Genomic DNA, 25,411 nt, shown 5'->3' with positions numbered 1-25,411 from the left:
TTATACTTTTTTACGCACTGGTCTCATTCAAACATCCCCAGGGGTACCGGCTGTGCTATCTGCACTAGGCCAATCTTTTTCGTTTTGCTTTATTGGGATGTGATTGACCAGCCCAGTGTCGATCGACAGCTTGCACGAATTATATTGATAACGGCGGACAAATGTCGTCAGACTTGACCAGGTAGCAGCCTTACATATCTGTTCGGGGGTGGCGTCAGCTTTCTCGGCCCAACTTACCGCTGTAGCCCTTGTGGAATGAGCCCGGATACTCACTGGACTCCTCTGGCCAGCACAGGAATAGGCTTCCGAAATTGCCATCCTTAGCCATCTGTCTATGGTCCCTTTGGAAGTTTGCTTTCCCTTTTTACTACCGGGAAATAAAATAAACAGTGCATCCATACGTCTAAAGTCTTTTTTTTTTTTTTTTAAAGAACAGGAGTGCTTTATTGTCAAACAATTATAGACAAGAGAACAAATCAGAATACAGTTATTCTACGTACATCAAGATCGGAGCATATTACGGTACAGTACACATTTACAGGTATTGAACACGTTTGAGTTTAGGGATTGCGACAACCTGACTAACTAGACGTCCACGGGAGCCAAACCTTATCAAATTTCCATGGGCAACCTCGATTGAGGTATGTTAACTTATATAACGGCAAAACATTATTCACACTTTTTTCCCAAGAGGCAACACTAGACGGAGTAGAGGAGATCCATTTACATAAGATTTCTTTTTTAGCATAAAAAAGGAGATATGAGATTAGCAGCCTAGTATGATGTGGCCTTTGTTCATCCTCATGAATTCCCAACAATGCCAATGCAGGGGTCCTGGGGACATCAAAGTTGAGCCGGATATTTAAGTGGTCAAAGATCCCCAACCAAAATCTATCTAGCTTACGGCAGTCCCAGAACATATGAAGGTATGTCCCTAATTCTGACCTACAACGGGGGCAGTGTGGATCCCTAGCGGGGAAGATCCTGGCCAAGCGCACGGGGGTATGATACACTCTGTGAAGAAATTTTGTTTGAATGAGTTTATCCCCCGCCGAGACAACCAACCTGGGACCCTGCTCCAAACAATCCTCCCAATCTTCCCTCCCCAGTGTGGGAATATCTGCCTTCCACCTTTCCCAGAGCAAATTCAACTTAGAGGAATCAATTGGGAGAATGGTGCGGTACAACTCGGACAAAGGTTTGCGTGGGCCATCCCCTGTAAACAGCTCCTCCAACGGACTACATTGCACAACCGGGGGCTCAGGAAATTGAGCCCTGGCTGCATGACGCAATTGGGCATACCTAAAATACATCCAACCAGGAAGCGCATGGGAGAGGGTCAAGCTGATGGAACGATAACAACTCACCCAAGGACATGACATACCCCAGGGTCTTAACACCAAAGCGCGCCCATACCTGTGGGTCCGGAATCGTTCTGAAATGCGGCAGACTAGGGTTACCCCATAAGGGTTGGGCCGGAGACCGGCACCCCGACCTCCTAAACCGTCGCTCGGCCATGTTCCAGATTTTAATCGTCGCCCTCGTTGGCCCGGGGATGGTATCATACGCCTTCACCCCCCTGTAGACCAAATTTCGCAGATCCTGCATGGAGCCCATAAGGGCAGCCTCAAGGCATACCGCTGCATTAGATCTTCGTGCCGCAAACCACCAAGCAACGGTGACCAACATTGCAGCCCAGTAGTAAACTCGCAGATTGGGGAGAGCAAGACCTCCCAAACTCACTGGCGCCTGCAGCACGGATCTGGCCAGCCGGGGGGTGGAGCCGTTCCATATAAAGGAGCCAATACACTTGTCCACCTCTTGAAAAAACGAACCCGGTATACAGACCGGGCAATTCCGGAGTATATAGTTAAATTTGGGCAGGATGATCATTTTAAGTATATTTATGCGTCCCACCAAATTTAACGGGAGCCCCGACCACGACCGACATTTCTCTTTTAGTAGGCGGAGCAGGGGAAGCACATTTAGGGCATAATATTTCGCAGAATCTCGAGTCACCGTCACCCCTAGATACTTAAATTCAGTGGCCCATTGTAGTAGTGAGGCACCAGGCGACGGGGGAGCTCGAGCATCCAGGGGGAAGAGGATAGATTTGGCCCAGTTTATGCGGATGCCCGAAAAGGAACCAAATTGGTTAAAAAGCGTGAGCGCGGCTGATAGGGAAGGGCCGGTATCATTCAGATACAGCAGAGCATCGTCGGCTTGGAGGGATATTTTTTCTTCCAGGGCACCCTTCCGTAGACCCTTTATTACAGGCGATTCCCGGATCAAAATTGCCAAAGGCTCTAGAGCCAAAGCAAACAAGCTGGGCGAGAGGGGGCATCCCTGCCGGGTGCCCCTCTGCAGAGAGAAGGGCTCCGAGACCCAGCCGTTGGTACGCACTCTGGCCCTCGGAGCTCTGTAGAGTAGTCTCACCCACCTCACAAACTTAGGGCCAAACCCGAAACTTTGGAGCACCTCCCAAAGGTAATCCCACTCCACCGAGTCGAAAGCCTTCTCGGCATCGAGAGAGGCAATCGCTCGGGATCCCACATCATCATGGTCAATAGAGAGGTTGAGGAACAGGCTCCTAATGTTTATGTCAGTACCCTTCCCAGGCATGAAGCCCGTTTGATCAACATGGATCAGAGTAGAAATCACGGAAGTTAAGCGTGTGGCCAGGATCTTCGCTAACAGTTTGGCATCCACATTTAACAGAGATATGGGTCGATACGACCCACATTCTTGAGGGTTCTTACCTGGCTTAGGAATCAATACAATGATGGCCTCTTCCATAGACACAGGGAGGCAATCCGCCTCCCCAAGCCCATCGAGCAGAGTCTTGAGCTTGGGTGCCACCAGGTCAGCATGTTACGACAGCATGTTACGACAAACAGCATGTTTGAAGACCCCCGATCGCCAATTGGATCTCCTCCAGAGATATATCCCTATCTAAGAGCTCTCTATCCCCAGTAGACAGTTTCGGGAAGGGAATACCATCCAGATAGTCCCGCAATTCGGATGCAGAGTGACAGGACCTAGAGGCATACACTTCCCGGAAAAATGTAGAAAATCTATTATTAACGTCAGCAGGAGAGGTAAGTATCTGGCCATCGACATCTCTAATACTAGCAATATGTGTAGAGACTGACTGGGACCTAGCTAACCATGCCAGCAATCTCCCGTTTTTGTTCCCATACTCAAATAACCTCTGTTTGGAGTGAAGCATAGATTGTTGGGTCTGAGTGATGTTAAGGGCCAATTCCCTAAGAACCTCTTGCCATCGTCTATAGGCGATATCATCTAGCGTTCGGACGTACTCCGCCTCCCGCCTCCCACATTCCTCCTCCAGCTTCACAAGGGACTCAGATGCCTCCTTACATATGGCAGCTATAGTAGAAATATAATGACCCCGTATCACCGCTTTAAAGGCATCCCAGATACTAGCAAGCCCCACAGACTCCCCATTTAAGGTCCAGAAGTTGCAGATGGCCTCCGACGTTCTTTCCTGCACATTCACATCAGTAGCCCAGAACCTGGACAGACGCCACAAAGTCGTGGAGGGAGGCCTCGCCAGGGAAATCGTGAGCAAAATCGGAGCATGATCCGATACCCCACGCGGCAAATGCCGCACCGTCCTTGACCACCGCAAAGCCCCAGCCGAGGCATAGGCCAAGTCAATGCGGGATAATGCCCGGTGAGAGGCAGAGTGACAAGTGTATTCACGCTCATGCGGGTGGTAATGGCGCCACACATCCACCAGAGCAAACGTATCTGCCCAGGTCCGGAGACCGTTATTAATTTGGGACGTAGGGTGAAGTCTGTCCAAGTCCTGCACGGGCACCATATTAAAATCCCCAAATACTAGAACCTCCTGCACATTAAATCCCATAACCACTTGCATGACATCATATAATACCTGCACATCCGCCGGAGGTGGAAGGTATAGTCTCACCAGTACTAATTCCCTTTCATACATAGAAACATGTGCAGATACTGTAAATTAAATGCTAGGCGGGAGGTGCACCTCCTGAGGGGTGGGGGAGGGGTGGGGCGGGTGCTGCTATATTTGGGTTGGTCTACATCTTCATTTTGGGTATTAAAATCATCAGATACGGTATGAGTTATTTTTGTTGTATGGGAGATACGGTTGTGTTCATAAAATGAGCTAAGAAGTTGAGCGGAGGGCTGCACAAGGAGGAGTTTGTTGGGTGGGGGGTTTTTGTTTTGGGGACCCTTTTGTACGTTTGTATGTTATATGTGTGTTACAAAATTTTCAATAAACAAATTTTCAAAAAAAAAAATACATAGAAACATGTAAAATCACATATCTTCCGCCAGGGTCCGTCTGTACCGTCAGAACCTGTAACGGGAGAGACCTGTGGATCAGGAAACGAACACCCCTCGCGTACGTAGAATAGGTAGCGTGATAATGGGCACCCACCCATGCTCTCCGAATACCAAGCACACGCGAGGCAATCAGATGCATCTCTTGAAAAATACAGATATGCGGGTTATGTTTTTGCAGGGATTTAAAGACTAAGGACCGTTTCGTAGCCGAATTGAGACCCCGGACATTCCAGGAGAGAATGGAAATATTAGCCATCAGAGAGTGCAGTCAAGGAGCATAACCCGATCCACAGGTCCCCGTCCCCCATCCGGCCCCCAGCAGGAAGGCCACAGAACGGGCAGGCCACCAACCCTCCCGCCCAGGGCACCCCGAGAGGGAATAAGACCACCATACCATACCAAACAGAACACCCAGCAAACACCCCGCAGACATATAGCAACTCCAACAACAGCAAAAAAGAAACAGTTAGAACTCCCCATCCGCAACGGCGGAAGTAAACTCCACCCCCCACCCCACACCCCCCCAAACCCGGGGATGTATCATACCCCCGAAAATAAACATGTGAACTACAGTAAGGGACGTGTACACAGAGCTAGAGGTATCGCCCAACGGGCACTAAAGGGCACCAGAGATGCTGGAAAAGTGACTTAAGTTATCTCCTAGCTGCGGCTAGGGGCACCGACTTAGTTCCATAACAGACAGAAGACAAATGAACAGAAAGGTGGGAAAAACGATCAGTTTGTAATAAGTTCTTCCCCCCCGGGGGGGTCCGTTAAAGAAAAAAAAAAAAAAACAGTCATCCCAATTGGGGCAGAGAATAGCCCACCGGGAGAGGGTTGTTGCAGCAATCATGCCCATCCGTCCCTAAAAGCACCAACCTCCCCGGTTAAACCCAGCTCCCGTGCCACAGTCATGCTGCCACCCGCGCACACAGGTGGAGATCCGTAGACAGGGGTAAAGTCAGAGCAAATGTTCAGCAGCATCACAGGGGCACATGCCGAAAAGACAGGACCAAGTGACCCCAACCAAATCCCCCCCAGACGGGCCAAGCAGGCAGGAAACCATTATCCCACGACCCAAAAGGTGTAAAATCAGTCCCGGGGGGCTCTGAAGATCATCCCCCCACATAGGCCAAGGAAAACAAGCAGGTTACCGGTGAATTAACGATGGAGAGGCAGGGATTCCAGCCAGGCCGCAGCCTCCCGCGGGTTGGTAAAAAATCTGGTGGCTTCTCCATCCTGCACCCTCAGCCTGGCCGGGAAGAGCACACTATATTTAATATTGCGAGCCCGCAAACCCACCTTCACTTGATCAAAGGATCTGCGCAGTTTTTGAGTTTCCAGGGAATAGTCCGGGAACAGCATCACGGTGGTGTTTTGGTAGCGCATGTCTCCCGCCCTGCGAGCAGCCCGCAGAGCCTCATCCCTGTCCCTGAAATTCAGCAGCCGAAATATCAGAGTGCGCGGTCGCGCACCAGGAGGCCCAGGAGCAGGGGGGACACGGTGGGCACGCTCCACCGTAAAGTAAGGTGAGAACTGCGCCTCCGGTAGCAAATTCCGCAGCAGTTCTTCAATGAAGGATGTCGGGTTCTTGCCCTCCACTCCCTCGGGCAGGCCAACGACGCAGAGATTGTTCCTCCGGTTCCTATTCTCCGCGTCGTCGACCTTGTATTCCAGGGCCTGAACCCGCGTGTGTAACGAGCGGATCGATTCCGCGTGTTCGGCTGTAAGGTCCTCCGTCCTCCCCACTCGTTGCTCAGCTTCAGACACACGCGAGCGCAGCTTGTCGAGATCCTGGCGAACGAGGCCAATGTCCAGCTGCACAGCTTCAATTTTGTTGGTCAGGGTAGCCTGGCATGTTGCAATGGCTGCCATCACTTCACGGAAGCCAAGGCCTTCGTCCTCCGCCTGCCCGCCCATGTCCGTCTGAGAGGCCATGTTGCACGCTCTCACAGGAGGGATCACCGCTCGCGGGGCCGCCACCGGGGTCTGGTCCGGGAAATGAAGCCGCTTTCCCTTCCCACCCACACCAGGATACGTTTTGCCAGATCCTAAAGCGCCCTACTTCTGGTTCCTCCCTGCCTGTTCAAGTATGCCACAACAGTGGCAATGTCCAACAGGACTTGGACGTGTTTCTGAATAACACCTGAGAAGGTAAGCATCGCCCTCTCTACTGCTTTCAGTTCCCTTTCAGTTTCCTCCCTGCCTCTTCTGCGGACCATGAGCCCTGAACCCACTGGGTGTCTATATAAGCCCCCCAACCCCAGGAGCTGGCTTCTGTTGTCAGCCATACCTGGACCGGGAAGGACCACAACAGGCCTTCTGAAAGTACCTCTCGGTTTTTCTACCACCACAGACCTCTCTTTACCGAGGTGGGGATCCTCACCAGAATGTCCAGCGAACTCTGTTGACGATCCCAAACCTTCAATAAGAAAGCCTGAAGAGGCCTGAAGTGATGCCTTGCCCACTGAACCGCCGGGATGGAAGAAATCAAAGTTTCCTAAGCCGACATACCCTTCCCGATGGACAGGGGCTGATTGGATTGCAGTTGGAATATTAACTGTACCAGCTTCTCCTTCTCTTCCGGCAGGAAGATCTTTTGGTCTCGAGAGCGGATACAAAACCCCAGGAATGTCACTTTCTGAGCGGGCACCAAATTTGACTTTTGCAGATTTATAATCCATCCTCTCTTAGGTGGATGGAGGATCTGTCCAGATCTTTCCGCAAACTCTCCCTGGTCTGGGCGAAAAAAAACAGATCGTCTAGATAGGGAATCACAGAGATTCCCTCCAGGCGGAGGGGAGCTAAAGCTTCGGCCATAATTTTGGTGAACACTCTTGGGGATGACAGGCCGAACAGGAGGGCTCTGAACTGGAGGTTTACAACCTTGCTCCCTTCCTTTAGTGTCAACCTCAAGTATCTCTGAGACCTGACCCAAATCGGGACATGGAGATACGCATCCTGCAAATCTATGGATGCCATATAGCACCCTGATTCAGGAGGTTTCTTACGGAGAAAATAGAGTCCATCCGAAACTTCTGGTACCGCAGACTTGTTCAGCCCTTTGAGGTTCAAGATGAGATGGAACCTTCCCAAAGGCTTTCGGACCAGGAACACATGGGAATAAAATCCTTGACCCAGTTCCCCTGTTGAGACCGGCACAATGACCCCCTGAAACATCAGATCCTGAATGAGGGACTTCATAGCGAGGGCCTTGACTAGATCTCTGGAAACGTTTGTGAACAGGAACCTTTTTATGGGGGATCTCCGTAAACTATCTTGTAACCGTGGTAAATCATCCTCAAAATGAACTGATTCCGAGTAATGGCCCCCCACTGAGGGATCAACTCTTGGAGTCCCCCTCCCACTCTGACGGGTGAGTCATTGTGGCTTGTTGGCGGACGCAGGAGGATTGAGAACTCCCCCTTTACCCTTGGGCTTTTGTACCGCCCAAGGCTTCCTCCTGTTTTGCGTCCTATCCTCGGCTTGGCCCTTGGGGCTCCGAAAAAAACGTCTCCGACGGAAATTATTTTCTCCTATTCGCCGTTCGGTTCAGAATAGATTCTAATTGAGCCAAACAACAATTCCCCAGCAAAAGGAATGCTGCATAGCCTATTTTTTGAGGCTGCATCCCCTGACCAGGTTTTCAGCCACAAAGCCCTTCTAACAGAGTTAGTCAGGGCGGCTGACCTGGCTGTAATGCGGACAGACTCAGCTGAAGCATCAGCAATGTACGCAATTGCTGCTGAGAGAGTAGCAAAGGAATCCAAAATCTCCTGCTTAGGGGAATCAGCTAAAATATGAGACTTCAACTGGTTAACCCAATGAGCCAGATTTCTTGCCACACAGGTTGTTGCCATGGCTGGTTTCAAATTCATCATTACCGACTGTCAGGCTCTTTTTAGAAGGAGATCCATCTTTTTATACATGGGTTCTTTTAACGTGCCCATATCTTCAAAGGCTATGTCTGTCGGATTTGAGACCCGAGAGAAGGCAGAGTCTAACTTTGGGACCAAACTAGATGCGGGTTATCTTCAAAAGGAAACCTCCTCCTGTGTGCTCTGGAGAAAAAAGGGTTTCTTCTCAGGCTCCAAACACTCTGTCTTGATCATGTCAGACACCAGGGAATCAACCAATTAGTGTATAAAGTACCTCTGCGCCAACCACCTTGACAAGGGGAATAGAGGGATGCTGCAAACACTGAAGGGAGCTTCACCTGCTCCCTGGGCAATATCGATTAAGTGGTTTTAGTGTTGCGCAAATGGGGGAATACAAGAAAGGAGGGGAGAGGGAGGGGGGGGGGGAAAGGGGGAGAAAGAGAGGGAAGGAGAAAAGAAAAAAGGGGAAGGGGAAGAAAGGGCAGGGAGGGGGAAGGGGAACAGATGAGTATGCAGGTAAAGGATAAAAGGTTAAAGGTCAAAAAGTGCTAGTGTAAAATTATATGTGTCTGGGTGTGCACAAATCCTTGTTCGGTACGTGCTAAACTAAAATAAATGTTAGAGAGTGGCAATCAAATATAGATTCTGATAGAGTGCCATACAAATAAAAAAACTCACAGTAATGGATGAATGCCTGAAACAATAGACATACAAATCGTGGGTGCTGTGCAAAACTGCAATAAAATATGCTGACAATAAATGAGTATATAACTTAAGGTGATAGTCCAAAATATATGACTAAAAGTGTACAGTGAGAATAAATCACATAAGCACAATCCCATGTGACATGCCAAGTGGAAAAAGCACAGATATCAATCAATCCAATATAACAAAATGCATGTTCCATGCGGTGTTTATAAAGTGCCAAGTGAAAAAAATACAGATAACAATCAATCCAATATAACAAAATGCATGTTCCATGCGGTGTTTATAAAGTGCAAATAGTGCTAGCAGCAAAAAAAACGTTACAACACAAGTGAAATGATAAACACATAAAAATAAGGTGCTGGTAATCAGTCTGGGATATTCAGTCCTGTGGACGTGCTGTGTTCTAAGGGGAAGCACTAGCTTTGAACTTCAGTGATCCATGCAGGCATACATGTGCAGTGACTTAATCCTCCTATTTATCCAATACGTGGATGGATGTGCCCTTACCTCACGGCTGTGAGGTTACAGCCTTAATAGTATAGGTGGGTAACTGGCTCCTGTTCCTGGGATAGGTATGCCTCACGGCTGTGAGGTTACAGCCTTAATAGTATAGGTGGGTAACTGGCTCCTGTTCCTGGGATAGGTATGCCTCACGGCTGTGAGGTTACAGCCTTAATAGTATAGGTGGTTAACTGGCTCCTGTTCCTGGGATAGGTATGCCTCACAAGATAAAGAGATAATGTCCCATAGTGTAGTAGTTTCAACCAATTGAATTTTATTTAAGTATAGTGACAGGGTACTCACATTCTGAGTGAATAAAAACTGCAGTAATAGAGCAACAAGCAGAGTAACGAACGGTGCGTTCCAATGTCCTTCCTAGTGTCTCTCTCACTTCCTTCCTCTCTTTCTCCCCCTCCCCCCCCCTCCCTCTCCGCTCCTTTCTTGTATTCCCCCATTTGCGCAACACTAAAACCACTTAATCGAGACACCAGGGAATGCATCGGGAAGGTGCGAGATCTGGAATCCCCTAGCCCAGCATACATGCGATCATGTAGGGGAGAGCTCTTTCTTCTCTTCCTCAATACCTAAAGTGGCATATATCACTTTAAGGAGGCCTCCCACTTCTTCCAAGGATAATTTGTACTTGGAAGTTGCTTCTGAATCTTCCTCTTCTTCTGAGTCAGACTCCTCTAAGGCCAGTGAAAATGAATTCTGCGAGGTGTCCCGAGACAACCCTCCCCCAGTCAGATACTGAGAACACCTTTGAGGTTCCAAGGAAGACTGCTGGGCTCTAGGCTCTCCCGACATTCCAGACTTGTCTGATAGATTAGACCTGAACGCCTGAAAAGTAGCCTTAAGCTCATCCTTAATGGTTGAAATTAAGTCACCACACAAGGACGGGGATTCCTCCCTAACCAGGCTTACGATACAAGACGCACAAAGCGTTTTGGTCCAGGTTTCACTAAGTTTTTCCTTGCAGACAGGACATCTCCTCTTAACTGGTCGGGCAGCACTTTTTGCCTAAGCAAACAGAAAGAGACAAGGAAAAAAACAAGCCACACTATTTCTGCAAACAAAATGCAGCCATCACCCAGGTGCAACTAAGGAAAAAAGACACACCATTTTCCAGTGCCCTAAGCAAGCAGACACCCCTTAAACTACCACCACTGCAAACACTCAGCAAGGGTGGGAGAGGGGGATGGGGGTGCGGGGAAAAGGGGGGGGGGGAAGGGTAATCACTCCCCCCACCACAGGAGCATAGGATCTGGGCTATTCAGAGCACTGCTCCTACCTTCACCTTGCTGACGCCTTGGCTTGCCCCCTTGTCTGTATCGCTCCATCGCTGGCTAACAGACACACAACCGGTCCTGGATTCAAAATCGCTGCTGCATCAACCGGAACCGTAAATAAGGCGACAGTTGGTCCTCCTCTCTCCCCCTGCATTCCAGAGGCAGGAAATGACGCGGCGTGCCGTCGGAAGTCCCATCACTTTCCCGAAGGACGCGGCCGAAGACTCTCCTGGCCACCCGGAAGAAGGCGACCGCTTCTCCCGCAATGCAGCGCGCGCTGCACGCGGGAAACCCGAACACTTCGGTCGCCCCTCTGATAAAAGAAACAGGGGCACAGGACTTCTGACGTACTGGCTCTCCCCAAGAACTGAAGGGGGAGGGAGAGCCCATGGGAACGTCACCACCGGGAGGCAGATGGGAGGACCAGCTCCTAAAGAAAAAAAACAGTACAGGTGAGAACCTACCCTCAGGACCACCCGAGAGATCGTGGTTCCCACCCGAGGTGTTCCTCCTGGTTGGAGGACACACAAAAAACTGAGAAGGCTGCGTGGAGGCTTCCCTTAAAAAGCTCTGATGGAGGAGGTGTTTCCCTGGCTGTCCTGAAAGTCGTTTGGAAAACAGGCAGAGAATGGTGGTGAACATCGCTACAGCGATCGACAGGAACAGCCTCCAGACACCCCCAGGGAGAAATTCACACACAACCAGGGCACAGCCAGCCAGCGCAGTCCCCCGGAGAGCCCCTGCATATCACACACACACACACACAGCTCAGCAGCCTCTCCCATGGGAGGGGAGGGGGGAGGAAGATAGGGACAGGGAGAGAAGAGAGGGAGGTGAGGGACCCCCGAATCGACCTCCCAGGGAATGCCCAGCTTGCTCAGCCCCACCGAGGCAGGGAGAGCTGTACTTACCAGTCCTGCAGAGCTGGGAAACATTCCATTACAGACCCACTCACTGATCAGTACAGGATGGCTGCTGACCCAGCACACTGACACAGCCATCAGTAGCCCGGTCATATGTGTGCCCCGGAGCATTAACGCTCAACGACCACCTCTGGAGCTGAGATATGTGGTGGCCGACCAAGCGCGGAGCTCTGGTCTGCACATGCTCGCTGGCCAGGCTGGGGAGACTACAAGGATAAGAGTATCCAGCCTGTCACCCAGCTGGCTGTTGATAACAGATCACAGGATCTTAAATCTTGCGCAAAAAGCAAAGCTTCTGCCGAAAAGAACATGGACCAATGGGCCCGCAGGGTTCCTAGGTCCTTCTCCTTCACTAGGCAAAAATAAAACTAGAAGTTCTGAGTTTATTACATGTTAACATGTTATGCCTAGTCCTCTCCTAAAGGTGACGTAACAACCCAATGGTCTAAAGAGAGGAGCTGTGTCAGTCGGTGAATATAAGAGAAAACAAAAATATTTTCGCACATATATATTTGAATGTATGTGCCCCAATGGGGGTACAATATGTGTCAGCAAACTCAATTATGTACAAGTGCCTCCTCCGATTTTAAGATAATTTATAGCTCCTGGCTGAATGTTGCAGAAAATTTCCCCTTTACCTAATTACGCGAAGATCTTTGCTAAGGTTGCTGGGGGACTTAGTACAGTTATTTCCACTTTGGTATATAACAGCCAAACAGGATTTATGCCAGGAAAGGGCACAGACACAAATATCCAGGGGTTGTTCACCAACATCTGTCGCGGCTGTGGATGTTGAGAAGGCGTTTGACTTCATTGAGTGGGAGGTACCTGCGGGAGGTCTTATGCAGGTACGGTTTTGGCCCAAACTTTGTTTTGTGGATTCATAGTCTATACAGTATAGGTCACACTCAGCAAGAGTGCGAATAGTAACCTGTCTTTCCCCTTTGTTTTCCATCAGAGGACCAGGGCTGCCCTCTTTCGCCAGTTTTTTTTCCCCCCTGGGATTGGAGCCCTTGGTCTGTTTGATCAGATTATCCGGGTTGATCCAGGGGTTTCTGGTGGGTGATTGTGAAGAGAGGATATCTATGAGTGCCAATGAGGCCCTGTTGTACCTTGGAGATTGTACATCATCCTTATGGGCAGCACTGGATATTATAAAGGTTTTCTTCACTTACTCCGGGATCCGGTTTAATTGGGACAAACCACTGCTCTTCCCTCTCGCCCCTAGCACCTCCCCTTCGATCATTATCCCCCCAATAAAAACAGCATCTAAAATTAAGTATGTGGGGGTGGAGATACAGCAGGATCTCATCTTTATGTCACCGGCAACCTTCTCCCTATCCTGAGCCGTCTCCAAAGTAGGTGCTTTTCCTGGTCTACTCAGCCCCTAAGCACAATAGGACAGGTTAGTTTACTTAAAATAAAAATTTTCTACCTAAATTCCTTGAATTTATTTTCAAGCGAACAGCCTATCCTGAAATCCTTTTTCATTAGATTGGATAGCATATTTGTCCTGTTGACGGTTATCATTGAGAGGGAAATTAAAAGAAAGCCCCACATTTTGAGATGCCACCAATACAGGAATAGGAGAACTCTTCCAATGAGGACAATAGTTCTGGCGACAACCAGGGATTCCCTCACTTTGGACAGATTTCCTCTTCCCGTTTTAGAATAGAAAGTGTAGCAAAATCTCCCCAATGGAACACAGGTGGAAAAACAAAACTGACAGGGATTTTAATTCGTCCTTACTCAGTCTAAAATAAAAAAAATTCCTTGAGTTCTACTTTTAAGCGTGAAGACGTGAAGCTAGAAGCTGAATAATTATGCACAGCTGCTAGAGGTCCTGTCTGCTCCAGTTTTAGTAAATAACCCTCACAGTATTTTCAGTAAATGTAGGTTGAGTCATTACAGAAATTTTGTTTATGGACTATACATTTATAAATTGTTTGCTGATTTATATAGTGTTTTTTGTATTAAATTTCAAGAAGTAGTATAGCACAACCACTGTGCAGCACTGCAACACCAATATTATGCAAAACATGCTGACGTCTTATGCTTGTAATTAAACATTTCTTAAAAGACAATATATTTCCTTTCCACTGAATAAAAAAAATAAATACAATACAAATACCTGAGGACTGAAAAAGTGATGCAGGAGGTCTAGGTTGCAAGCTCCAAAGATTCTCCACACTATTTCTGTCTTTAAGGTCGAGTAAATGAATAAGAATAAGAGGGTCTAGGTCCAATAAACTACTGCTGCTGGAAGCACTTATGTTCCCAGATCTCCTACAGTTTCTGCTGCCACCATATGTGTGATTACTTGCTAAAAAGAGAAAATAGAACATTTTTAAAAGGATAAGCACATCTGTAGGAGGAATAAAAGGCATTTATTATTTTTTGCAAAAGAGCCTGCAAAGCCTTGCAACCACAATCAATAAATTGCAGGTGCAATGCAGAGGTTCCTGCTGAGTCTCCCCCAGTTCCCTGCCCATACCAAGTTACAGTGCTGGAGGAAGTATCAGTTGGATTACAAGTGCAGTGATCACCACACTTGCCTTCCATAGATCACTACAAGTCCATCAGCTGCGGTGGCAGATGGGATCTGGAGGTTAATTCATTCACAGATCACATGGAGACCCGCACAGCTGCACAAAATGTAAAAGTGACAGCTGTCGTCAGAGAGAGGCACTCTAGTTTAGGGTGGCCAGGTTTTTTGGAACCATGTTATATCGTGAATATGGGTGTATCATGGTCCAAAAAAAAGTGGCATTATCCTTCAAGTGAAAAGACTCAAAAAAGCTACACCAGTTAAATGTATAGTGAAGGAAGAGAACGCGAACAGCATCTGGTTTAAATCTAAAAGAGACAGCCCAAAAATCTAGTGATTACAAACATACTAGGTAAAGTTGCACCACTAGACATACAGTGCCTTGCGAAAGTATTCGGCCCCCTTGAACTTTTCAACCTTTTGCCACATTTCAGGCTTCAAACATAAAGATATAAAATTTAAAATTTTTTGTGAAGAATCACCAACAAGTGGGACACAATTGTGAAGTGGAATGAAATCTATTGGATTTTTGAAACTTTTAACCAATAAAAAAAAAGAAAAGTGGGGCGTGCAAAATTATTCGGCCCCCTTGCATTAATACTTTGTAGAGCCACCTTTTGCTGCGATTACAGCTGCAAGTCGCTTGGGGTATGTCTCTATCAGTTTTGCACATCGAGAGACTGAAATTCTTGCCCATTCTTCCTTGCAAAACAGCTCGAGCTCAGTGAGGTTGGATGGAGAGCGTTTGTGAACAGCAGTTTTCAGCTCTTTCCACAGATTCTCGATTGGATTCAGGTCTGGACTTTGACTTGGCCATTCTAACACCTGGATACGTTTATTTGTGAACCATTCCTTTGTAGATTTTGCTGTATGTTTGGGATCATTGTCTTGTTGGAAGATAAACCTCCGTCCCAGTTTCAGGTCTTTTGCAGACTCCAACAGGTTTTCATCCAGAATGGTCCTGTATTTGGCTGCATCCATCGTCCCCTCCCATACATGTTGAAATAAAATATCAGCCACACAAAAAGAGTGCATTGTTTTTAAAACATCAGAAGATTTGCACTGTGAGAAGTAGTATAGTAGTAATTTTAACCATCTTCCCTGTCCCTGCTGAAGAAAAGCAGGCCCAAACCATGATGCTGCCACCACCATGTTTGACAGTGGGGATGGTGTGTTGAGGGTGATGAGCTGTGTTGCTTTTACGCCAAACATATCGTTTTGCATTGTGGGCAAAAAGTTTGATTTTGGTTTCATCTGACCAGAGCACCTTCTTCCACATGTTTGGTGTGTCTCCCAGGTGGCTTGTGGCAAACTTTAGACGAGACTTTTTATGGATATCTTAGAGAAATGACTTTCTTCTTGCCACTCTTCCATAAAGGCCAGATTTGTGCAGTGTACGACTGATTGTTGTCCTATGGACAGACTCTCCCACCTCAGCTGTAGTTCTCTGCAGTTCATCCAGAGTGATCATGGGCCTCTTGGCTGCATCTCTGATCAGTCTTCTTGTCTGAGCTGAAAGTTTAGAGGGACAGCCAGGTCTTGGTAGATTTGCAGTGGTCTGATACTCCTTCCATTTCAAAATGATCGCTTGCACAGTGCTCCTTGGGATGTTTAAAGCTTGGGAAATCTTTTTGTATCCAAATCCGGCTTTAAACTTCTCCACAACAGTATTACGGACCTGCCTGGTGTGTTCCTTGGTCTTCATGATGCTCTCTGCACTTTCAACAGAACCCTGAGACTATCACAGAGCAGGTGCATTTATACAGAGACTTGATTACACACAGGTGGATTCTATTTATCACCATCAGTCATTTAGGACAACATTGGATAATTCAGAGATCCTCGCTGAACTTCTGGAGTGAGTTTGCTGCACTGAAAGTAAAGGGGCCGAATAATTTTGCACGCACCACTTTTCAGTTTTTTATTTGCTAAAAAAGTTTAAAATTATCCAATAGATTTCGTTCCACTTCACAATTGTGTCCCACTTGTTGGTGATTCTTCACAAAAAATTAAAATTTTATATCTTTATGTTGGAAGCCTGAAATGTGGCAAAAGGTTGAAAAGTTCAAGGGGGCCGAATACTTTCGCAAGGCACTGTATATGTGTGCTGGCACTGCAGTCTTTCAAAATGACTTTACATTTTTCAGTCTCAGGGACAATCATTCTGATCCTGGCTTTCTTCAAAATGTATGCAGTACAGAAATGTAAAAAAACTCTTCAGACTTGGCGGGCCTCATTCATGTGCTAGATCAATGAATCAAAAAGGCAATGAAGGCAGGATCTGGATGATGGTCCTGGAGCCTGCATCTTTTACATGGTTAGTGTTGGATGCAATGGAAACAGCTGCCCTGCACTCATAGTACATCTCAAGTCTGTCATCATCTCTGAAGACTGAGGGCACATTTTGGTAAAAGGGAATTACTGTGGGATAAATACTGGAGAGGAGTATTTAATCCTTAGCAGATTTTTAATCATCAAGGTCCTGGAGCAGCTTAAAAAATATTAGGCCAGAGTTGGAATTTAATACTTTAACGATCACAGATATTCCCATATGTTGGAAAATGTCAGTACATGCAATGATGTCAAATTCTGCCAAAGTCAGAATGAAAAGTCACAGAACGTAATTTTCAAAGCCAGTTACAGGTTTACCCCATGGGCATTACTGTATATATACACACACAGTAGATACAAGCCTAAAGTGGGCCATAGATGGGTATTTGTTTTTTCTTTGAGCCAGCAGGCTGAACAAAAGAACCAATAGATTTCTCCATCCACACAAACCTAGAGGATGGAGGAACCGATCCTTCTGCTGAGCAAGGTCAGCCATACATTGAGTGAAATTTGGGCAATCTCTGCTGAACTAGCTGAATTTCAGTGTATGGCCAGCTTGCAGCTGATGTCCGAACAAATCCTAACTATATTTAAACCTGCTCACAACCCCATTTTAAGCCTATTCTATCTACCCTGTGAAAAGAAAGACGTCTATACTTACCTATGCTGAGGGCAACACTGTCTGGTCACATGACCTCCCCAGCGTCCAGCTTCAGTCAAGAGGAAAGACTGCCGACAAAGGCTGCAGAGCCTATGTGGCGTCGTAAGCTATGGGACATTGGTTGTCGGCTGTCCCTGCTCTACACTGAAGCTGACCGCTGGGAGCTGATCAAGTGACCGGACTGGAACGCCCTGAGCATAGGTAAATATAGACTGTTTCCTTTACTGGGTAGTTAGAATAGGCATTGAATGGGGGTGGGAACAGGTTTAAGTATACCTAAGAAATAACTGGACTTCCACTTTAAGGTCACTTTAACCACTTCAGCCCCGGAAGGTTTAACCCCCTTCCCGACCAGAGCTCATTTTACAATTTGGCACTGTGTCGCTTTAACTGGTAATTGCGTGATCATGCAATGCTGTACCCAATTTGTATCCTTTTTTCCCCCACAAATTGAGCTTTCTTTTGGTGACATTTGATCACCTCTGCAGTGTTTATTTTTTGCGCTATACACAAAAAAAGCGACAATTTTGAAAAAAATTTAATATATTTTTTACATTTTGCTATAAATAAATATCCCCAAAAATGTTTTTTTTTTTAAAACACACAGGCCCTATGGTGGCTCGTAAATAAAACCCTGTGTGTATATTATATATATATATATATATATATATATATATATATATATACACACACACACACACACACACATATATGGTTTCGCGCAGCGGTGCCATTTGTGACGTAAATGTACGCGAGCCGGTTGGGAACCGGTTAATAGGGTTGACCGGTTTTGTTTACAGCACACTCATTAAAAAAAAAAAAACTTTTTCTTAGCTCTGATCCTTAGCTAAAGTATTTTAGAATATTCAAGCTTGTCACATGTAAAATACTTGTATAAGATTTAAGAATATGTGTATGGAGAATAAATTGCTTTGACACAAACAAAAAAAAAAATAAAATACATTGAGTTTACAAGTAAAGAAGGAAGCATGGAATTGGGTGCCTACTGATTAAAGTTTTAGTACAGCAAACACTCAGAAAAGAGGCAGACATGTCCTAAGGTCCTATTTTTAGTCAGCTAACTATACAATGAGGAAAACACAAAGCCCTGTAGAAGCTAGTGTGCAGAAGTGGCAACTCTGTGTGGATCCCATTGATCAGTACTGTACTCTCGGTGATGAAAAGGCACACGCTGGTGCTTTTAAAAAGCTGAAATTGGAACAGGTCTGTAGTGTGCTGTAATGTACGTTGGCAGAGGGACTCCTCTTGCCTGCGAAGACCTTTTTTTTTAAAATAATATTACTTGTTTATTTCAAATCGTACCTGAGGCTCCGGCTGCGCCAGCTACATCTTCCATCAATTCTCCTTCTTCTAAATCCATGTTACTGCCATACTCCACATCATTTTCCCCAGACCTAGCCATGAACAGAAACAAAGTAAAAGGAGACAGATAAAATAGTTTCTCTAAACGTAAACCTTTGCTTAGGCCATGGACAATTAAAAAGTGGAACTAAACCCTCCAATCCTTTACAGCCAAGGAAGCGGTCATCTTAGCCTCTGTTTGATCTGCAGTTGCCATGGTGCTGCACATGACGACTAGACAGTTCACTTGACAGCACAAGTAATTGCGACAGTTATCAAACACGGCATTGTCTTGAATGTAATGGATTTGGGAATCAGTTAGCTTGATGGGTTTAGTTCTGCTTTAAGTATTTACATAATCTTAACAAGGCATAAAGGAACTTTAAAACAAATCTTATTGACCTTTCATCTGTGGGTACTGTGAAGGTATTGTATTCACAAATTGGCAGAATCATTGAGGTTATTCAAGTTCTTCTCTCAACGGGAAAAGCAGAAAGCAACGAGAAAGGCTTGAATGACTTCAGTGCTTACAGGTGGCAAGGCATAGGCAGTCAATATCAGGATCACTGGATACTCTACAATAGGCAGCACTAAATGGCAGACAGCTGTCCAGAATGCATGCCACTCCTATCTAGGCCATGGCATTTAGCACTCAGAGGCGCATGTACACTTTTCTTTACACATGTCTTGAAGATTGCTTCTGCTCCCCCATACAAGGCTGGCCCTGAACAGTGGGCTATCATCTCCACTCTGTGATCTTTTATCTGAAAAATCTCAAACTACACAGAGTCACTGAATTAAGGACTTCAAAAATAAATATTTTTGACATTTAGAGTTGCATTACGTCTTCTTTGCACTATACAATATACGTTTATGCCATTTAGCAGACTAGGTGTCTCTTCCAACATAACAGTCATCATTCTCACAGCAGGGTGAGGGTCTGATAGAGTAGCATGTCTGAATGAAGGATGGGAGGTGCCTGCTTTTCAACTTAAAACAAAACTCAAGTCCCAGATTTGAAGACTGCAAACAGGCATACTCTTCTGCAACAAAATAAACCTACCTGCCTGTTCCCAGTCTTTTTTGGAATGCAAGTTCAGTTCAGTTTACACTCCAGCGCATGCGCAGGAAATATTAGGACTTTTATAACAGCTTACCTGTAAAATACTTTTCTTGGAGTACATCATGGGACACAAAGCCTTAATTACTTAATGGGTTATAGGCCACCTTCAGGTGATGGATACTGGTATAACCAATCCAGGAAGTTCACTCCCTATACAACTCCTCCTCCTTCCAGGAGCACATCAGTTTTTGTAGCAAAGCAATATACTTAAAACCGAAAAAAAAGAGGGGAGGGACCTCTGTGTCCCATGATGTACTCAAAGAAAAGGATTTTACAGGTAACCAGTTATAAAAATCATATTTTCTTTATTGTACATCATGGGACATAGAGCCTTGAGTAATTACTTAATGCGACATTCCATAGCAATGCTACTGGAGGGGAGGGGGGAGACAACCTGGAGGGTACCCCAGATTTGAGGACCTATACTGCTGCCTGTAGCACACTGCGCCCGAAGGCAATATCCTCATATGTCCTTATATCCAGCTGATAACATTTTGTGAATGTATGCACTGAAGACCAAGTTGCAGTCTTACAGATCTGAGCCATGGAGGCCTGATGACGCACTGCCCAAGAAGCACTAACTACCCTGGTAGAGTGCACCTTAACCTGAAAAGGGGGAATCTTACCCCTTAAATCATAAGTTTGAATTATAACTTGCTGAATCTACTTAGGGACAGAGGATATCGACGCTGCCAGTCCTTTCTTAGGACCCTCTGGCAAAATAAATAAGACATCAGTCTTACGAATCTGAGCAGTTGCCTTTAAATAGATTTTCACTGCTCTCACCGCATCAAGACAATGTAGTGACTTTTCTTCTCTGGAACACGGTTCTGGAAAAAAACAAGGCCGGACAAAATCTTGGTTCAGGTGAAAACGTGAAACCACTGTAGGCAAAAAGTCTAGACGAGGGCGTAAAACCACTCTGTCCTCAATCAAATATGGCTCTTTAAAAAGAAAGCGCAGCCAATTCCGAAACCTTCCTTGCTGAGAATATAGCAACCAAAAATACCAACTTCATTGTCAAAAGGACAAAGGGAATATGTTGTATCGGTTCAAATGGCTGTTTTTGTAACACAGACAAAACCAAGTTCAAGTCCCAAGGGTTCCAGCGAGGTTTGACGGGTGAATTAAGCCGCATCACCCCTTGCATAAAACCTCGGACTAAAGAATGTGTAGCAAGCGGTCTTTGAAATAAGATCAATAAAGCTGAGATTTGGCCTTTAATAGTACTCAAGGCCAATTTCATTTCTACCCCTAACTGTAGAAAAGCAAGAATTCTGCCTATGATACATCTCGATTCACACCAGGAAACATAAGCCCTCCAGACTCTATAATATATAGTTCTGGAAGCTGGCTTTCTTGCATTAATCAGGGTAGAGATAACTGATCCAGAGAGCCAACATTTCTTTAGAATGTGGGCTTCAATAGCCAAGCCGTTAAATTTAGAGACCGTAAGGCAGGATGGAATATTTGTCCCTGTGAGAGCAGATCTGGCCATAGTGGGAGGGACCATGGGCCCTCCACTGCCATCTTTACTACTTCTGAATACCATGACCTCCTGCAAAGAAGTCAAGGCAGCAACTGAAAAGGTGGTAATGCATAGATCAGTGAGAACTGATGCCATGGGGTCACCAACGAATCTGTTCCGAATGCGAGTGGATCCCTTGTTCTGGCCACAAAGTTGACTAACTTCATGTTGAACCTGGACGCTATAAGATCTACATCAGGAGTCCCCCATCTTTGGCAAATAGCCCGAAATATGTTGGTATGAAGAGCATTTCACTGAGAATAACTGCTGGTGACTTAAGTAGTCCGCCTGCCAGTTCTCTACGTCAGGAATGAAGACTGCTGATAGGCATGGAACATTCCTTTCTGCACAAGTTAGAATATGGTTCACCTCTCTCTACGCTGAGAGACTCTTGGTGGCCCCTTGGGGATTGATATAGGCCACAGCTGTGGCATTGTCGGATTGGATCCTGACAGGACAATCCCGTAGCCTGAAAGTCCAGGCCTTTAGAGCCAGACGCACTGACCGAATCTCTAGGATATCGATGGGCTAGGTTCTTTCGGCTCTTGACCACTGTTCCTGGACAGTTGTCTTTTCTATTACTGCTCCCCAACCTGAAAGGTTTACAGCAGTCATTACCACTTTCCAGATAACTGGTCTGAAGGATTTTCCCATCAGCAAATTCTGCGTTGGTAACCACCAATTGAGGCTTTGTGACACCCTTGTGGACAGCCGCAATGGCAAGTCTAACGTTTGAATTGTTTTGTTCCAAGCGGACAGGATACTGTTTTGCAACAGTCTTGAATGGAACTGGGCATAGGCAACTGCTTCGAATTAAGCCACCATGGTTCCTAGTAATCTCATGCAAAGGTGAATGGAGGGATTGCCCTTTGACCTGACCATCCGCACCAGCTCTCTTATGGAGTTGATCTTTGCCTGAGGCAAGAACACCTTTTCCTGGGCTGTCTATGATCCGACCCAAGTACTCCAGTCTTTAGCAGTATTAAGGAAGATTTCTCTAGATTTAGAATCCAACCCAAACTTTCCAGGTAACTGGTAGTAATGCATACGCTTTGCTCCTTTTGGTAGTTCAGTCAATTCCCAGGCTTATTGCGCAGGAACCTCCGTAAAGGCCTGTCTAAATTGGTCCTTTAGGGATTGACAGATGCCTGTTGCAGTGACTGCAGGCTGAGTAACGGCACCTGCCAAACCGATTTTTCACTGAGGCGCTTTTCAAGTAGATTTTAACATGGATTCCAATTAATTATCTGTTGGATCTTTAAGCATTTGTGCCTTGTCTACAGGACAAGTTATGCTTTTATTCATACTGGAAATTGCAGCGTCAACTGCTGGTACTTTCCAACTCAATTTCTCCTCCATGGGTTAGAGAACTTAAAATCTCTTGGAAGGGAGAAAGTGCTTATCCGGGTGATCCCATTCAGCAAAAACAAGCTGTTCTAGTAATGCATGGACAGGAAACGCATGCAAAGGCTGAGAAGGTTTTAAAGGAACCGAAAGGAAGTAACCAAACTTTCAGGAGACTCTGTTAGGGTCAACATGAAAGTGGATCGAACCATCTCCGTAAGAGTTTGTATCACCAATTTCTCAGATTGTGAGTCTGAAAGGTTCATCTACCGTTGTTTCCTCCACAGAGGAATCATCGGTTTGTTTATTCTCCTGATCGACTGAGGGCAACACCTCATCCTGAGCCCACTGTTACCATTGCAATGGTTCTGAAGTGGGGGAGGGGGATCTAGCACGCTTCCTATCCATTTGAATGGAGGATGCAATTAAAGCCGCTAATCTTCCTTCCAGACCCTACAGGGAGGAAGAAAGGACATCTTCAGTCACGCATACAGGGGCGGAGATGTGAGAAGCAGTTGCACCATCAATTTGTTCCAATGGCTCACCCTGGCTTGCCATAACTGGTAATTTAGGCGAGGATGACAGCGTGGAAATGCGACTCGCGAACCTAGCACCTGGGTGTGAAACCTTTAGTACTTTTTTTTTTTGGTAGGCATAGTCCTAAGCACAAAAACAGAGGCATTATACAATTGCACTTAATTGCTGAATATAGCCATGGCAAATAAAGCCGCTATAACGTTCAGCCTAGCGCTGGGGGAGAAAAAAAAAAAAGTGTGCTTCCTGTCAGGAATGGCAGCTTGCAATCCTCACGTGTCCCTGTGTGCAATCTTCCTCTTTCCTCCTACAGCCGAGGAGACGGTCACAACTGTCAATTCCGCCCCTCTTTTCATTTGCACAGCGCTTTTGGGTCTACAGACCCAACGGGGGGGGACAGAGACCTGTTTAGCAGCAGGCACACAATAACAGTAACAATAGTTAACAATATTAGAAGTACCAGAGGGACCTCTGCACCTCCCGCGGTGGGGGGGGAATAATGAAAGGGGGTACACCGCTGATGAACCCCCTAACCCTCTGGTCCCTTCAGGGGGGAGAAAAAAAACATTTGGCAGATTTCTTTTACCTGAGAGGAATCCCCCTGCTTACGCAGCTGTGGCCACACACAGACTGAATGAGCTTTACCGTGAAGACAACAGAGTAAGGTATGTGCATAGACTCACTCTAGGGGAGAATACAGGACATTTTTTTCCCCTAATAGAAGAATGCATAGGTGCTGCGTTTAGCAAACATTCAAGGACCGGATCCCTAGATAGATATCAGGGTTTCAACTCCCTTGGACCTGTAAAGCACCCCACCAGGAAAGCTTTAGGTAATGTAGCAAGACATAAGCCCTGGGTTCCTGGGGTCCAGCCCTACAAAGAGGCGTTACAGGCAAAAACCTTGTGCTTCTGATACAAGGCACCAGGTACCATCCACTTAGGCCTCAGTGGCACTTTGGATGGATCTGGTCTATGGAATCTATTTAAATCCAGCATGGATTCCACCTGGAGCTCCTCAGAGCATATCTTTACTCGTGACCAACACCTTAGACACTGGCGAAAAAACTGATGTGCTCCTGGAAGGAGGAGGGGTTATATAGGTTGTGAACTTGCTGGATTGGGTATACCAGTGTCAATCACCTGAAGGTGGCCTATAACCCATTAACTACTTAAGGATCTGTGTCCCATGATGTACGATAAACATCATCCTGCACCAGCCAATGAAGACAGCCACAGCTTGGCAATATGAAGAAGCTGGTTAAAAGATGCCTGTGCTAGTAAGGGATGTTGGACCATTTAAGGAAAGGTAAATATTTATTACCGCTTTAACAAGTAGGTGATTGGATACTAGGACCCAGGGCAGTCCCTAAAAACCACACTTGTCTGTTAACATGAAAACTGTCTCCTGCCACCCTGTGGTATAAAAGGTAGGACTGTAAAGGGTGGGGGTTGCAAATGGAAGGGAGGGCTTTGGTGGCCATGAGAGTCAGACCTCTTCGAAGAAAAAAAAATTCTGACTGCACCTCTGTGCATTTTAATTCATTACACCTGCTCTACACAATATGTAACCAGACACAGGTAACTTTAAAAAAGGTGCTTACTTTAATACCTGCTGCTTGTTTGCCCTTTAAAAAAGTGACTATTAAAACAAAACTAAACCCACCGATTTAAGTTTCCCAAAACTGATACATTCAGGACATGCCTTTAATGATAACAGTTACAATTAATAGTGTACTTATGTTAGCACTCAACCAAACTGCCAAGCCATCAAATGGCTGGTCTTCTAGCTGATCACATGTAAAAACAATAGAGTAATACGGCGAACTCTGGATATAACAATGTATAAAAACTGGTATAGGTATGGGGATAAAACATATTACATATAAAACAGTTCTTATTGGGAAATGAGTCCATGTAAGGAGAATCAAATAACTGTCCCTTGGGGCTGCCAGTTCCGGAGTTTAGAAGGCAAAAAAAAAATGCAAACAGGATAAAAAGAACAGTGCCCTCTAAGTGCAGTATGTAGGTATTTAATGTGGAAAAATGTAGAAAAATACACTCACAAAGGTGTAGAGGAAATAGGCATGTAACGTGGTTCATCCGCTCCGACTATCAAGTGAAGAGAAGGGCCAAAACAGTTGTTATAGATGTGTGTCCGCGATCCTGTCTTTCCTCCGGCCACATTGCTGGTGTACAGGGCTTCCGAATGTCAGGGACCGTATTCAGTGGCGTGCAGACGGTCATGGCTCCAGTCACTTCTGGGTTGGGTCAGTGGGCGGTGCTCACGCTTGGGACATGCGTGTCCCTTCCTCAGGCTTCAGTGGCAGCC

General features: G+C 46.1%; 1 protein-coding gene across 3 annotated transcripts in view; it reads right to left on the bottom strand.

The window, feature by feature from the left end:
* The window catches only part of TRIM37 (tripartite motif containing 37), a 288,841-nt gene that overhangs the window by 123,492 nt on the left and 139,938 nt on the right, over positions 1-25,411 (bottom strand). For all 3 annotated transcript variants that reach the window (XM_077482222.1, XM_077482224.1, XM_077482223.1), the window contains exons 17-18: positions 18,513-18,604; positions 13,781-13,972 (exon numbers count right to left, since the gene is read on the bottom strand). In XM_077482222.1, coding sequence (XP_077338348.1) covers positions 13,781-13,972; positions 18,513-18,604 — 284 coding nt within the window. The remainder of the gene's footprint in view (positions 1-13,780; positions 13,973-18,512; positions 18,605-25,411) is intronic.

The sequence above is a fragment of the Lithobates pipiens genome, unplaced genomic scaffold, assembly GCF_037356315.1.
Source record: "Lithobates pipiens isolate NorthernLeopardFrog02 unplaced genomic scaffold, aLitPip1_a1.2 Scaffold_16, whole genome shotgun sequence".
NCBI lineage: Eukaryota > Metazoa > Chordata > Amphibia > Anura > Ranidae > Lithobates > Lithobates pipiens.
Note: the sequence above shows the minus strand (reverse complement) of the source record. Positions and strands in the feature narration are given on the sequence as shown.